At 38.5% G+C, this 17,699-nt stretch overlaps 1 protein-coding gene across 2 annotated transcripts in view; it reads right to left on the reverse strand.

Moving 5' to 3' along the window:
- Positions 1–17,699, reverse strand: part of LPGAT1 (lysophosphatidylglycerol acyltransferase 1) — a 64,042-nt gene that overhangs the window by 18,345 nt on the left and 27,998 nt on the right. For both annotated transcript variants that reach the window (XM_054398073.1, XM_054398081.1), the window contains 3 exons: positions 14,709–14,804; positions 10,926–11,199; positions 1,147–1,273 (listed from right to left, as the gene is read on the reverse strand). In XM_054398073.1, the coding sequence (XP_054254048.1) occupies positions 1,147–1,273; positions 10,926–11,199; positions 14,709–14,804 (497 nt within the window). The remainder of the gene's footprint in view (positions 1–1,146; positions 1,274–10,925; positions 11,200–14,708; positions 14,805–17,699) is intronic.

Raw genomic sequence — 17,699 nt, forward strand, 5'->3', positions numbered from 1 at the left:
AAAATAACGCAACTTGGGGATGAAATGTGATCAACTTATTTGGTACAGGAAGAGTGTTAAAATATTTCTGGAGATTTCAGACTTGTAATTAACTGAAATCAAAAAGCAACATGAAACTTCTCTCTCCATTAGTTTAGGTCCTGAGACCTAAGAAAGACCTAAAGAACTGCTGAGGAGAAAAGCTTAAATAATATCCCACCCTAGGTGCTGTAGCAGGTTAAGGCACTGTAACGGGTTAACCTGACTGCTTCCCCACAACACAGAGTTGAGGGAAAGTAAAACACAAGAAAACCTCTGGGTTGAGATACAGAGTTGAGACAAAAAGAGTTTAATATAAGATAACATAATGCACAATTACCTTAGTCAATAATACAATGCACCTTAGCTTAGCCTATTTACAGACACAGTACAGCAAAATGCAGAACCAAAACCTGGAACCCAAAAGCAACAACCAGGACAGGAAGCCTCCCATGTCATAACCTGAGCTTCAAGCCCCATAATACTTTGTTCCAGCCAGCACTTTCATTTTGAAGCTGGCATGAGGCAGGATGATTCTGAGTAACAGTAGCAAATATTCAATTAAACCCATGACAGGTGCTAATGACATTTGCTACTATTTCTAGAGTGTTGCTCTACTCAGCTATTAACAGTATGCCCTGAGCAAAAAAAGAGATATTTCAGAGAATTAAATACAATATATAATAATCTCCTAGAAAACCTGTTACTTAAAGACACTGATTTTTCATTTGATGCCATTATTTAAAAAAACAAAGCAGAACTAAAAAAGCAAAACAAACACCAACACCCAAACCAACCAACCAACAAAACCCACACAAGCTGGTTTTACCATCACCTTAATATTAAAGTGGAAAAGATAACCTGGCCATCAAATCTATTCCCTATAAATAGATTCAGTCACAGGACATCAGTCAAAAACATCAATATACCAAGATATGGAACGGTCACTGAACTTTTGAAAAGAAAACTGTTGTGTTTGGATAATATGAGCTACGCAACTGTGTGAGAAAAAAAACCAAACAACTTAGTGACTCATTTCTCGTATCCTGAGACATGATATCACTAATTTCTGAAGACTTGGGTTTTAATATTTTAGTTCAATGTAAGAGTAGAAGGTTTGTTTCCTACCTGTAGTGTACATGAGTAACTGTTGGTTGTCGGTAGCCGAGAATCCAAGTTTGGATGTCTATGGGTTCACCTTTGGGATAAGCAATGGTGGTATCTATCACCCACTGAAGGCCTTTTGATTTATTCTCTAGGAACAAAAAGAGATTTGCTTTTAAAAATAATCAGAAAGCGCATGTCACTCGACAGCTTTTCCACTTTTATATTACTTCATGGAGCATAAGACACAGATAAGGTAAGACAGACAAAAATCAAACCCAGATTTCACTATAGAGCACAGAAATACCTTCACAAACTTCAGGTAGATCAAGATTTTACTTTCACAGTTATTTCTGCTGTTCTTATATATTGTAATACACAGAACAGAACAAGTTCATTCATGGGGTATGAGTAGAGTCACATAACATGTTGGCCAAGCGTTAGGTGCTCCTCCCCAATCAAAAGGGAAATTTCAAAATTAAAAATCCACATTTTCTTGATCTGTGCTCAAGGCACATTTATAACTGGGCCTTCGTAAGAGCTTGCAGTTGCAGAGCACTGATAAAGCAAGAGATCCCTTTGGACAGCTAGCCTGACTACTGAGTTGGGACAAGCGGATAAAGGTGATTTAATTCATGTAACTTAGTTAAAAACTCAAAGAAGGTTTTTTTAAAAAAGAAAAATCTCTCAAAGGTTCTTAAAAATCTGAGTTATGGAATAAAGAAGTTATATACCACTTTGTGTATTAAACACAAGAAAGCAATTAAAAGAAGTTTTCACAATGGAGATTGCTTCCACAAGGTCCCAGAATAATTATCAGTGTATCTTTATATGCTTCTAAAGATACTTCATATGCAGAAACTGAAAAAAAAAAAAAAAAAGGATCAAAGGAGTTGAAAATATTTGCTGTGAAGATTAAGGAGAGTTAAATTTAAATATGAACATAGGTAACTGCCAGCAATATTCAAGGTCAGATATCAGCCTAGCCATGACCTCTCTCTGGCATGTCTTCAATTCACAGGTTTGCAAAGAGGAAGAGCAGCAAACATGGAAAGCAAAGCAGGAAGGAGGGGCACATTACCAATATAGCACTTTGAGTTTAGCTTGTCCATTTTATGTCTGTTCTGTGGAAACTGGAGCTGCCTTATATCTGAGGTCATATTATGTTTGGGCTTGTATAGTAACATGCTTACTTAATGCTTAATACAGTAGTATAGTAATATGCTTACATCACATCCAGCAATATCTTAAAGTTGGCTATCAAAAACCTGTTGGCAGAAGCATGTAAGTCTTAGTATAAAGTACAAGACTCTTCAAGCCTGAAGCTGAGGTAACTATGAAAGTAATGTGGTAGAAGCTGACAAGAACACTGTCAGCATGAAGAACGTGCTCAGGGACAGATTGTCCATCATCTTTCTCAATACAAGAATAGACACATTCAAAATGAAGCCAAGAGGCAAAGCTTTCAAAAGCTAACAGAGAGAAATCATTCTTTGTGCAGAGAGAAAGAAACTGCCTGGAACCCCTTGCTGAAGAATGTCAGGGATCTTGAGAGTTACATTCAAGAGGGAACTGGACAAGTATCCAGAATAAATTCATTGAAGGTTAACTGAACAAGGAGAAACTCCTATCTGACTTGGGAAACCTACCACACTGGAAACAGAAGCCACGAGAATATGCGGGAGAAGTACAATCCATGTTTGATGTGTTCATGCTTGTGCTCTCATATCCACTTGAAGCCGTGGACAAGATGTTGGGCTAGACAGATGTTTGGTCTTGCCCAAAATCGCCACTCAAATTTTACAGAAGAGCTACCACACACATGAAGAAATCTGCAAAACAATCTGAGGCTCACTCTACCAGTCACACTTATTAATGCCAACTAGTACATACGTGCAAGGACTGACTCATGAGTTTCTACCTGCATTTCATTTATGTTGCATTTCATTTAATGTGCATCCAATTTAATAAAGTGTGAGAAGGTGAGTAGAGCCACACTATCACAAATACCTATCAATTATTTTAAGAAGCAGCTAATGTTTTCATCACGTCTACTCAACAATGGACTTGCACTGCTTCATTACAAATGCACATACGCTGCCTGAATTAGGCCAGACAGCATTTCCTAATAGTAGTAGCAGTGTTCTTCCAATTTGACCAAGGGCAAACTACATAGGTCAAGCTGAAACATTGTGTCACCTTCTGGAAGTAGTCTTTAAAAACCCTGAGGAACAGGTGAAATGAAAACACAAGGTCCCATTAGATGCTCCAGGGTTGCCAGCATGATGACAGAATAATTGTCAAGTCTTTCCTAAGAAAAGCAGTAACTACAGAGATCTTAATGTCAGAGGTAGCAATGTATTAGAGAACAACCAATAGGAAATTAATAGTAAATCCACAGAAGTATTCATTTAGAAATGGATTTCAAAACAAGCCCATTCAATTATTTTTTTCCCCTAAATGTAAAGTAAAAATGGATAAAGACAAGTAAATTGTGTAAGCAATTGCAATTAAAAAAATGCCAGATGAATGTGGGCACATTATCCTATTATTTATTGTAAAATGCTTCAAAATATTTTATTAAATATTTAGCTAATATTTCCAACTGTTCTTTCAGCAGATAATGGTTCAAACTTCATCACAGTAAGACTCCTGCAGTCCTCTTCTATGCTAATTTTCTACCTTCTGCTTTTGTGGAGTAGAGCTGCTGCATGGACTCGTCACCCAGCCCTAAAATCACCTCCATCCCCCTCTAGGGCAGGGTGAAAAGAAAAACCTGCATGTGACAGCCTACCAGGAACCCCAGGTTAGAAAAAATAGAAGAATTCTTAAAATAGCATCCTCCATAGACCCTTCTTTAGAGAAAGCAGATCTTAGCACAGCTACCTCCATGTGCAATTACCAAGACATGCTATCAAATCAGTCACAGGCATATTTCTGCATGCTCTGCTTTAAAATAAGCCTTACATAATTATCCAAGATCTCACACTGCCAAAAAAAGCCTAAGTCACCAAGAATTTAAGAAAATAAAATTTGAAATAAATCTTGTTGTTAAGTTTTTGGGGGCTGGAGGGGGTGGGGGGGTTTACTCTGTTGTCCCCTGCTCATGAGCATATTTAAAGTCAATTAAAAAAGAAAGAGACAACTGCACACAAGCCAAGAAGGCAGGACCTCAATATGCCCAAGGACATCGCTTTCAAGCTTCAGTAAACTTTTGAGCAAAAATAAACCTTGCTATTTTTCAAATGGAGCACACTAACAGGAACTCAGAAGAGAAAGACTTTCCCATGAATTTATAATCAGGTGTGAATCTCAAATATAGCATTTGTAGCTGAAAGAAAGGGAATTGTGTATACCTGTTCAAGAACTCCTCTTGCCAAATTTGTCTTGGCCAAGACAGCCATAGGTGTTTCTGACAGCCAAACTCTTTTGAGCTTTCTACCTATCATTAAAAAACACTCTCATCCTTCATTTCTAGCACCTGCTGAGAAATGGAGCAGCGTGGCTGCCAGAGACATCATCAGAAGACAGCGCTGCAGAGGCCAAATTTAAGCTGATCTCTCCAGGAACTAGTTTTACTTCTGTGGTGTCAGTGTGCTTGCCACTGAGATCTTTCAAATTACCTCAAAATGTTAGCAGTCTGATTCTTTTTAAATAGTATATAAATGTTCAAAACAGGCCTGCAGGTATTTGTTCTACACAGTTGTACACAAATCACATAGCAATAGTGTACCTTAGTATGAATGGCACACTCTTGCCTAGATTAAAAAAAAAAAAAAATAATTAAGCAGTCTCCTAAATCTGTTGGGTTTGCTTTTTAAATCACCAGCAGAGGTATTTTTTCCTTCTTTATGTTTTATCTGTGGATTCAGTGATAGTAAGTTGCTTCACATTTAGTTATGAAGCAAGTTACCATCAGGGTCCTCAAGACACTGAGTACACCATCATCCTCTATGGTCCTCTCAGAGCAGATACTTAACTGCCTACAACCACAAATTCAGTGGGTTTAGAGCTTCTCTTGTCCTCTGTCCCTGAGATTATTCTCAACCAGTGCTAAAAGCTGCATTTGACCATGCAAACTCATGGTCAAACTCACTAGCAGATCATCAGTGTTTACCACTAAGAAAGAGTAGGTTGTAAAGACAGGTTTCAGCAGGAAATCTCATCTCCAACTGAGCTCTGGAAGGTGTGATACTGCTGGATTGCATCTGGAGTTCTAAAAAAATGCACCAGCCAGGTGTGAACCTGAGGACTGTAGCTTCCACTTGAACATACTGTAGCTTCCACTTGAACATAGCACTCCCTCGTGTTCAGGTATGGTTTCCTGAACACTTACATCACTCTAAATGCAGCCAAAAGAGGCTGTTGTCTCCCCAACATACAGCAATGTGCTCTTCCAACTTGCTGCTTGTTCTCTACCTTCCTCATGTGATGGACAGCTGACCTTCAAATTGACTCTTTTCCCAAAGATTAGTTCTCAGACATACTCATTATCCGAAGATCTCTCCGTAACAAATTATCTGGAATAAAACAAAAAGCCTCTTTTCTCAGGATAAAAAAGAAAACCTCCCCACGTTATTCAAGTCACATTCCTTACAGAACAGTGAATCAAAAAATTTGATTAAAAAGAGGGGGGGCAGGGGGAAAGGGGAGGGGGGGGGGGGAATCAATTATGAAGTCCAGTGCCCAGCTCTGCAAAGGGAAAATTTAATTTCTCAGAGAAAAAGCATCAGAACTAAATGTACTGTGCTGCATTTAAAAACAGCAAGGTAAGATTTCAATATGGCTCTGAACAAGCTCATAGCATCCTCTTATCAGACAAAAAAAATTGCTGCATGGTAAAATCCAGCAGTATTAAAAAAAAAAACCCAATATACTAGAGAAAAGTTGATCCAAAATAAGCTCTGGAACACATATCTTCAGTGAACAATTGCTCCCAACTCCTTTGAATTGCAGCCGTTTAACACTTAGAACACTTTGCAAGTTTTAAAACTCACAAGAAGATTGATTCTTAGCTGAAAAAAACATTGCACTTCCAGCTATGTCAGAGACTAAGCATTCTGTTAAAAAATCAAACAAATGAACAAAACCAAACCATAAAATAACCCCCTCCACACACATTAGTACCTGCAGGGTTAAGGTGATGATGGTTATGCATCAAGTATTTTTATGCTGCCCATATTTCTATTCTGCTCTAAAACCTTTTCCTGGAACACAGGTGCTGGTAGCAGTGCTCTATTTGGGGTGCACAGCACATCTGCCTAGAGGGACACTTTCATCAGACACCAGAATCAACTTACACCAGGCACAGACACCACTTAACTACACTGTCCATACTTTCTGGCTTCACAGTCACTTGAGCCATCAATTGATAGTACTGTCTCTCCTATATGTTTCTCTATCCTCGTATATTTAGGAATATTTGTTCTATTTCATTAAAGCTAAACAAATGTTTAACAACCCAGGAAGAGCAACAACTGTTTTAATAATTTAATTCAGTATTTGCCAGCAAGAAATTAAATTTCACCCTGATGAAAGCTTTTATTTGGGTCTTCAAATATGAAAGGCGGCCTGGAAAACTGTTAGGAGGAAATTAAGAAAATAGAAGCTTCTTGTCTTGGGAAAGCAACTGATAAAAGTCAAAGTGAACCTTGACCTTAGCAAGGCCTTTGACACCATCACCCATCACATCCCAGTGAGCAAGCTCAGGAAGTGTGGGATGGAAGAGCAGATGGTGAGGTGGATTAGGAACTGGTTACAAGATAGAGTTCAAAGAGTGGTGATCAATGGTGCCAGGTGCAGCTGGAGAGCTATAACTAGTAGAGTCCCCCAGGGATCAGTGCTGGGTCCAGTGCTGTTCAACATCTTCATCAATGACACTGATGAGGGGACAAGTTTGCTAATGACACCAAGCTGGGAGGCTTGGCTGATACAGCTGAAGGCTGTGTGGCCATCCAGAGAGACTCAGACAGACTGGAGAGCTGGGCACAGAGGAACCTAATGAGGTTCAACAAGGACAAGTGCAGAGTCCTGTATATGGGGAGGAATAATAAACTGCACCAGTACAGGTTGGGAGGTGATCTGCTGGAGAGCAGCCCTGTGGAGAAGGACCTGGGAGTCCTAGTGGATAACAAGTTATCCATGGGACAGCAATGTGCCTTTGTAGCCAAGAAGGCCAATGGGATTCTGGGGTGTATTAGGAAGAGTGTGTCCAGCAGATCAAGGGAGGTTCTCCTCCCCCTCTACTCGGCCCTGGTAAGACCTCATCTTGAGTACTGCGTTCAGTTTTGGGCTCCCCAGTTTAGGAGGGACAGGGATCTGCTGGAGAAGGTCCAGCAGAGGGCTATGAGGATGATTAGGGGACTGGAGCACTGCCTTATGAGGAGAGGCTGAGGGACCTGGGGCTTTTTAGTCTGGAAAAGAGAAGACTTAGAGGGGATTTAATAAATGTTTATAAATATCTGAGGGCTGGGTGTCAGGAGGGAGGGGACAGGCTCTTCTCACTTGCTCCCTGCAAGAGGACAAGGAGCAATGGATGTATGCTGCAGCACAGGAGGTTCCATCTCAACACAAGGCGGAGTTTCTTTACTGTAAGGACCACAGACCACTGGAACAGGCTCCCCAGAGAGGTTGTGGAGTCTCCTTCCCTGGAAACTTTTCAAGGCCCATCTGGATGTGTTCCTCTATGAGCTGAGCTAGATTGTTTGGTCCTGCTCTGGCAGGGGGGTTGGACTCGATGATCTCTTTGGGTCCCTTCCAACCCCTGACATGCTGTGATCCTGTGTGATCCATTTGACTACAAGAATAATCAATTAATACTTATTATCTAGCTCAGGGACATTTGTTCTTCCCATCACTTTACAGAGGAAGAATCAGGTAATAAAATGTGAGAAATTCCTAATTAAAAGAAAAATTAAATGAGAAAGGGATTGGACATTAAGAATAGTAATATCATAATTAAGACATTTTTGGGAGGCCTCTGAACTTCGCACTTCACTGCATAAGCAGATCTCTACCAAAGCAATGACAGAAATCGAATTAGAGACCTTATCAAGGCAGGACAGGTGATGTAGCATCTAAACACTTGCACAATTCTTGAACTATTGTTTGAAGGCTGTAACTTCAGTGACATTCAACATACAAAAGCAAGCTGGGGAGAGGGATGGGTAACATGGTGAAACCACTTTATGCAACCTGGTTCGTCCAAAAACATCTTTTGTTTTTGTCATTTTTTCTTCTTTCACCCAGTACCACACCAGCTGAGAAGGTAGAACAGTATAAAAACTGCAAGGGTAATATGAACTTATCCCATACTAATGAACAACAGTACTGAAGAACATTGCAACTGTGCATCATGACCCAGCTACCCAGGAAACTCAACAAGAAAAGGACATAATTTTTGATGAGGAGTTAATACATAAATCAATTAAACTAAAACTGGATTAAGGAGGGAAGTGAACTCCCATCATTACCAGTAAAGCTTGTCAATAACAAAAACATTGGAAGAATGACAAGTTATGGAGAAGAAAGCTTATTATAGTAAGACCAACTACTTGGCAACCCAAGTCACCAGGAACTTTGTTAAATAAGAGAACACAGAGTACAAGAAGTGGTGCACAGGAAAATTGTTTTCAGTGAATCGTGAAGTTCAAGTGTGATGCTAATGAAAAATAAGCCACTTCTCAAACAAAAGAGTACAGTAATAATGTGCAAAGAGTTTGCACACAATCTCTATGCAAGACAGTGGCAAAACCCTGTATGTACTACATCTAGTTCTTGCACCAACAAGCCAGCAATGGCAACCCAAAGACACAACAAAGCTTGATTTCACTGAGCCACTTTTTTCATGTTAAAAAAAGGAAAAGATAAAAGAGATAAAAAAATAAAGATGATCACTAACTTGTTCAGTTGCTAACTTTATAATATAACCGAGAGTACAGCAGAATCATTTGGAAGGCAGACAATTAAATGAAGAGTCTTTTATACAAGACATAGATCAAGAATTAACCTTTTGTATTTCCCTGAAAGGGAAGTTTTACCATGCTAGAAACATTTTAGTGAGCTTAAGAGTATCTCAGCTTGAAGTACCTCATCTTCCTATCTACAAAATATTAGTCTCTCCTGGCATAGAAAAAATTTACTTTTACTTCTCTCTTTCATCCCTTTTATTACATTTTCCTGTCCATTAACATGAAAGAACGATAGCTAAACCCAAACATTTCTTTCCCATTTTTGCCTACTTATGTTTCCTTCTATACTTCGAGTACAATGGACAGGGTGTGGTTCCACTGCACTCCAAGACAATTCCTGTATTTCAGTGCCCAGTTAGGTCAACTACAATCGAATGCTCATTTCCCCAGAGTCTGAATCAAGCCACTAAAAACCAACCAACCAACCCTCACCCCTCAAAACCCAAAAAAAAAAAACACCCAAAGCCCCCCAAAACAACCCCAAATCAACAAAAGCAAAAAAAAAAAACAAAAACCCAATCCCAAACCCCCCACCAAGCTAAGCTGATAGCATTCCATGTATGAAAACATGAAATCAGTATTTAACAAGTGCTTTTGGTCCCCTTCCAGAAGTACAAGGCCTGCAATTCACATTTGGGGAACTTCTTACTTTTCATACCTTTTTCCCATTAAGACAAGAATAAATAGAACAGGAACAGGGCAAACTTTTCTCCTTAAAAAAAATAACAAGGACTACAGTATTCTGTTTCTCTTTTAAACCTAAAATACTCTAAGACAACAAGGGCTCTTCTCAGCCTTTCTTTTCTGAATGTAGTGTGAAAGGAAACATTCTTGTGCATTCAACAGCTTGATTTTCATTTCATTTAAAATCTTCCCTCCACTCCTGAAAGAATATAATTTCCATTAATTTCTTATGATGACAAGATTAACTTCAAAACTAAAAATCTGGAAGCAATTTCTATGTGAGTTATCCTGCTAACCCTGGAATTTCAACTTTGGCACTGAACAAACCCAAAGTCATCTGCACATGTTGCTTCATAAGGATTGATTTTTGGCTCAAACTGCTAAATGATTATAATACTTTGGCTATGAAAATATCAGCACCACCCATCAATATGAAACCACCACTAACCCCTATCCCATTGCAGAAATCTACAAGTAGGTTAAATAAGATCTAACCCAACTCTCTTAGCATACAAAGTGGTTAATTTTAAAAACTGAGAAACTAAAAGCATCAAGTCCCATAACTACAGGTATGATTTATATCTCTACTATACTCTCTCTTACAGCCCAGACATCCAAGAACAATGCTGCAGGAATATTCTTATTCCCTCATAACTCTTCTAACATAAGGCAGCCAAAATGACCCTTCAAATTTAGTTATCAGTGACAGTTAACTCCACCAACAAAGGGGAGAATCATCACAAGGAGAAAAGGAGAAATTGAACTTAGTAGAAAATAGTTCAAGAGAAGGAACGAAGTGTACAATGCTGGATACAAAGAAACTAAATTTTTAAACTAGGAATAAAAATATGAGCAGTTTGCATATCCCAGAAATACTTTTACTGTATTTCCATGCTATTGTAAGCCAGTGCAAAACAATTGTGCTGAAACATGCAGCCCACTTTCTTGCCCACTCAGGCTGCTCATCTCAACATAAAAAATAAACTTAGTGGAACTAAAAGCAAGTAAGAAAATGTTTATACAAATATGATGACGCATTATGGATGCATTTAAGATTTAAAGACATCAATCCAACATGTAATGTTTTGCTTAATTCAAACCTGAGACATTCAGCTTGCTTTTTATCCAAGAGAGTGAAGTGGTCTTTACCTTTTATCACAGTGTCTCTACCTGCTGGAGTTCCATTTTCTTGAGGCACTACAAGCGTTTTCATAATTACTTGTGTTGCCCCAGTTCTCGGCAGGGTGACGTGTTTAAGAAATGGCAAATTGTTTTTCTTGGCAAATTCCTGGCTTGTTTCTCTCCTTTTCCTAAGAAAACCACCCTCTGGAAATAAAACAATCCATTTCCGGTTACGGCTCCTGTAATATTTTTCTAGATGCTCCTTCAGTAATACAAGCTGCTGTTCACGGTGTGCTTTTCCCTACAAGGATAAAACATGGCCTAAATAAATGCTCAAAAGAGATAACATTAAGACAATTATTACATTTTTATGATTGTTTTTCTCTCTTTTCAAACATACAAATAATATTCTGTGACAACAAACACAATGTTCCCAAACTACCTGAATTAATGTCACTTTGTAGAAAGGCTGAAAAAAAAAAAAAAAGCAGCCCTTGAATTTGAGGATGAAGCTCCCAATTTCATGATTTGTCTACAAGAGCAGAATTGTGGTGCTTAGTGACATGATTTAGTGGAAATGGCTTAGCAGTAGTGCTGAGATTGTGAGCTCTAGGCAAGTCATTGGACATGATGATCGCTCTTCCAACCTCAACAGTTCTATGATCCAGAGTTTCATCAGAAATCCATGTAGCAGGAGGATGGATTAACAGAATTCCCTCTAGTTGTTACTGTGTCCCAGGCTGAATTTGCTAAGCCAAATTCACAAAGACAGTCTAGAGGTGAAGCTATGATTTGGATGTGTATGTATCATCAGTAATCTCTCCGAGCCAAACAGTATCTTTGCTTGCCTATCTTCTGCACACCTCTCCCCACATCCTGTATTAGAGCAGCAGAAGTACCAGAAGACACAGCTGCACCTCAAGATGAGGCCTGCGTTCGGTAACCACAGCAGAACTACACATTTCTTCCAAACCTGTGTGGCATGAATGCTTAGTCTCAATTGAAATCAGCACACTAATGGAAACACTTAGTGTTTGAGAGGGGGGAAAAAAACCACACACGCATGCACAAAAAAACAACCCCCCCAAAAAACCCAACCCCACAACAAAACCAAACAAAAACCCATCCAAAAAAACCCACAAAGTGCTGAGCTGTGGTGTTTGCAGATTTTTTTCCTTTAGGAGAAATTGTTGAGTAGGAAGTGATTCTGCTTGTGTGAACTTACAGAAATGTTGTGTGAACAACAAAAATGTGACGCCCTGGCCAACAAGATTCCAGGTTAATAATTACCTGCATATAGGATATAGACAAGTGATAATTAAACCTGAAGGACCAATGTGAAGAGAAAAAAACAAACAAACAAACAAAACCCAAGCCAATCTGCGTTCATTTCATTAGCACAACTTTTTCACTTAAGACAGTACAATTTGTCCTTAATTACTGTCAAAGTATCTTCAATATCTTCAACAACCTTTTCTCTTTCCACTTCCACAAACAGCAAGAGCAAGCTACACAAATTTTCACAGGAATTTCCATCAATTATAATTTTTGAGTGCTCCAAAGTAACTTGACTTTGCCGAACCACTCAAAAGACAGCAGAGTCCAAAATGTAAGCTTCCTGCAGCAGAGGTAATTTTAGTTCTTTGAAATGTCAACAAAACTGTCACAAACCTTCCACCCTTTGGTGGTTTTTGTTTCGTCTTCATTTTTTTTTGGTGTGGAAGATGAAGAAGTGGCATAGAGTGAAAGAAAGCAAAAAAAGCAATAGTCTTCTGAAAACAAGTTCTGTGAAAGTGTTAACCCTAAAATCTTGCAATCTGATGATTATAATTACTTCCAATTTACCTCATTAAAGAAAAAAAGTCTGCTGTTGTATCAGCACCTTTTAAAGAGCAGTATAAAAGCTCCTCAGTTATAACAGTCCTTTCCCACCAGACCACGGAACTCCAGGATAGGACAGTGGTTAAAAAAGAACCCAGCAGTGCACAGTAAAGTTTTCCCACATTAGACATTAAAACGCTCTAAAACCTAACAAACACAACTGGTGTATCAACTGATGTTTAGCAAACACTGTGATAGCAAACATCAGCTGCTGTCATACAGAAAGATCTACTGGACTAAGGGGAAAGAGAGGAGTGTTTACAGGTAACACCGACCAGCAGCGGATTGAGGAGTGCTGGAATGTAAGATGCAATTAACACACAGTCCAGACAGAAGAGAAAGCAAGACATACAGTAGCAGAAGCAGCTCCTTAATGTAACCAATTCTTAAGACCATGGCTAGTTGCCACTCTCACAGAGAATGGGGTCAGCCTTCTTTTCTTTAGAGGAAAGAAAGCAAGCAGCAGCAGACTGCTGACAAAAATATCACTGATAAGGCAAGTTACTGACAGTCTTGATTTCCAGGAAGTTTTTCAATGGAGAAAACACTGATCAACTTCTAGTAAGTCTCTGAAGCATTCTTAAAATTGCCATTGGTGCCGCTCATGAAAATGAGTCTAATGTAAACTTTAATAAATAAGATGCATTGTACCACAATCAAATTACATTATTTTACAGGGGGGGGAAAAAGAACTATTTGGTCATCCAAATATTACTAGGTCCTTACTGTAGATCACCACAGTATCATTACTCACTCACACCTTAAGTATTTTTGCTACATCTAAGAGCTCATTAACAGTCATGAAACATTTTATTTTCAGTTAGTTTGTACTTTGACTCAGGATAACATAATTTTATTTATGATGTTTGGTATCTCAGCCACTTTACAAAAATGAGGAAAAGCTTTAGGTTTGCTTTTGTAATTGAAATGGCAAAGCCACATTCGGAAATCACAATTAACAAGCTGAAAGTAAAGTATACCTCAAAATGTCTATCTTGTGAATTTTAACTACTGAAGCAGAAATTTATTTTACGAAGTGTCAAACTCTGTTCCTTTCCATAGTCTCACAGTACACAGTTGTATATTTCTAAAGATGCTTATTATTTCATTCTGCCTGAAGGTTTCTAACCCTGCCTCTAGTCGTAGTGAGAAATCTCACTTATGGCTGTGTACTGTACAGCTGTGATTAAGTATTTCTTTATTTCGTTCTGAGTAATTAGTTACTCCTCCTCTGCCCATTCATTGTAAGTCCAGACAAACAAAAACAAGGAAAGAAACCTATATGCTGGATGCTGCAGTTCATTTAACTGGCTGCAGGTTCATACATATCAATTTACTTCTAAGTTTCTGCTTTAGAGTGCAGTTTGATCAAGAGCTAACAAACAAAAACAAACACAAAAAATGAAACGGAAGAAAATTGTAAGAAATAATCTAAGGTTTTCACTCCTTAACATTTGCAATGCTGAGCTCCACACCTTCAAGAATCAATTAATTACTATGTATGCAGGTCCACCACCACCCTAAACTAGTCTGCTACCACACCACCATCAAAAGGGATGGTCCTGCCTTTCCTTATCTGAAACTTTAATAGTCAAAGACCTAGCCAGACTCCTTGATCAGCTTCAAGGTCAGTAACGAAAGAAGAGAGGCCTTAACAATGAGCAGTCAGAAGCAGAGAGAGGAAAAGAACTGCCTGTGTCCTTTGCTTGCACACCTTGCTCATAAAAGGCTCCTATCTTAATTGAATCCCATGAACATTTTTATCTAGACAAACAATAAAATAAGCTTGGGGAAAAAAAGCTCTATCCAAATATACACATTACAGCACAGTTATTTCATCCTGCAAAGCACCTAGGAGGCAATGAGTAAGTCCCACAACACCGCAATGTTCCAGATATAAGGATAAATCAAAGCACTGTTTCCATTTACCTGTCTTATAAAGAAGTCTCCATGGATTAGAGACACGATGCCAAAGTTTGTATACTTAAAAATATGATCCATCAGCCACATCATCTGACGGACAACCTGAAAAGTTAAAAAAATAAATAAAAAGTTTACTGAATATCAAGTGCAAAGAATTATGTATATGCTGGTCACATTCTCATCACCCCCAGAACAGCAACAGAACTAGAAAATATATGGAACAAAGTATTTTATGCCCCAAAGTATAAAGCAGCAGAGGTGCTGCTCTTCTCCTTTAACTCTTAGCCATATGCTAGACTAATTTCTGCTTCATCTTTTCACAGAAATAGTGTAAGGCTTCTTATTGACATACCTCCGTAACTTCAAGCCAGTCACAAACTAAAACCATTTTCAGTGTATTAAAGTACACAAAACAACATAGATCTGTATTTCAAATCTCTAACTGTTTTATGCCTACCACAAAAACATGTTTCCTTATTTTTTTTTGTATTTGGTGATTTTGGGGATGAGATCATGTTCTTGTGCTTCTGATGTGCACATGCTTCATATGTGCTCACTTGTTCTTTGAAGAGCAGTATTCACCGAGACCTATCCGCAGCCCACATGCCATTCCTGCTTTCTCACATGGCAGAGCAGCCACCTGCATTCGTAAGAATTTCATCAAGTGGTGATAAGCAAAACCAGAGGCTGAGCCATTAGAGTCACTCTGACCATCACTGCTTAAACAGTGAAGGCGGATGTTGCACTTGTTCAGTCCTTTGAGATTTAAAATAGAATTACTGCCAAAGAGGTGAATAACTGAAAGGAAAACCATCTTATTTTAAAACATCTCTATAGCTCCTACATGTAGGTTTTTGAGAAGGGTAAGAAAGTCCAGTGTCTCTTACATGCTCTCAGTTATACACGAGACTAGCTTTTACTCCATCCTATGTTACAAGGCCACACCAAGACTGATCGAAGTTTAGTGAAACTTAATCATATAACATAGCACTCTTCCACTTATTAATCACTATCAAACATACAGAGGAACTGTGACATTTCTCTGGTTGTCAGAAGTTCAAAAGGCACCTTCCGCTTGGCATCTTTCAGTTATCCAAGATACATAATTGGAGGCAAAGACAGAAAGAGAACAGCCTAAGAAATAAAGATTTCCTCTAGAAAACACAATGTATTGTTCATGTATTAGGTTTATTACATCTACTGCTAAAGTGTACTCCATGCTACTCTCCAAACACCAGAAGCTTGCATAGTAACTGAAATACTCAGACTCCACATCCATGTTTCAATGATACTTCTAACAAAGTAGTTTGATGCAGTGAAAGATGGTGGCTTTTACCTCTTTTCTCATCTTCATGTCTATGTGGAATTTGTAGAAAGAAGCAGATCATATTTCCTGCAGGAACTGTGTTTTGCAAAAGCAGGTCAGTAATTTCCAACTGGCATCTCAAATTGCATGTACCAGTAAGTCTTTCTTCCAAAGAAATCTAATTATTTCTCAAAGTGCTTTGATTACCTCTATTATCCCTTTTGACCACAGAAGCTATGAATGGATCCTAGGTTCTATATCGATATCCTCAAACTGTGGCCTGTGGCCAAATGCTCAAAGTGAAGTTTTTACACTCTTACAAGAACATGTCTGCCAAAGAACATTTAAAATACTTAACTGCTGATCTCCCAGCAAAGTCTGAACGTCATGTTTCAAAGCTATCTATCTTTGCATATGAGCACATTAAGAACACCTCAACTTTTTTTTTTTTTTTTAATACTAGCAAACCTATTTTAATATCTCAGATAATGCAAAAACACCCAATTCTGGACCCTCTAGCATGACTGGAAGTGGAAAAGAAAACCACGTCTAAGGGAAACGAACAGCTCTCAAAGATATGAAAGGTTTTGCTTTGAAAACAAACATCCATTTATTCTCTGTAACATGCTAGAATTCTGTTGTGTCTGCCAGTGGTACTTACTAGATGCTACACATCCAAGAGAACAAAGATATACACTATTTATCTACAAGTCATAAAAGAAAAAATTAGTTCTTAGATATAGCTCCTCACTTAAGACTAATATCGGTGACATGTTTTCTCATACAGCTATCCCCAGGCCTATGTTAAATAAAATATCTTAAAACAAAAATTATTCTCTGCAGAGATTCACATTCTTTCTGTTCAAGTGAGTTAAAAAGACTTAGGGAGGAAAAAAAACAAAAAAAGAAAAAAACTGAAAGGTGCACCCTAAGGACAAGAGTTTAAAAAAAACATCATTGAGAGGTCTTATTGTCTTCAGGGCACTACGATATCACAAGTTCATGCCTGCACACCAGCCCAAAGGTGATAGGCTGGTGCAGGGAACCATATCCTTTGATAAAATCAACACCAAAATTCCACTGAAAACAATTTAGCCTGCAGCAGGACTAGTATGACTGTTAGTGTTCATCTGCTACTTGGCATTTTGACAATTATTGTTCTATTCTATCAAGCAGAAGTTAACCCAACATAATTGATTTTAATGGAGGAGACAAGAAAACATAATCATCTGCTTCCCTGAAAAGGTCTTTGGAGGAGTCATCATTGGTCACCGGATGTTCTGTGGCAATCCTGAAGGAGTAACTCATTCCCAGCAATGCTAATGGTTCTCTCCTTCTATATAACTTTTTATTGTCCTTTTATTTAGCTGTTGTTAGGTTTATCCTGAAAGGTTATCATTGCTTTTCAGAATCTAAAGTCTGTCTGACCAGGTTTTAGGTGACACAGGGCTTCTAACTAACACCCCTGGACTTCCTCCCTCTCTTTGAGGAGTGAGGTGATCGTATCAAAGCTCCCTGTGACACACACATACAGCCTGTTTGCCTCAAGCAGGCTACAAAGAGGCAGACTCCAGAGCTCAGCAATTACAAACCTGCCTGTAACCCTAGGCAATGGTAAGAAACACCAGGAGGAAGTATTTTTGTGTATGAATTAATGATTATATATACACACTCAAATCCATACAGTAAAA

Source organism: Indicator indicator, chromosome 2, assembly GCF_027791375.1.
Source record: "Indicator indicator isolate 239-I01 chromosome 2, UM_Iind_1.1, whole genome shotgun sequence".
Lineage (NCBI taxonomy): Eukaryota > Metazoa > Chordata > Aves > Piciformes > Indicatoridae > Indicator > Indicator indicator.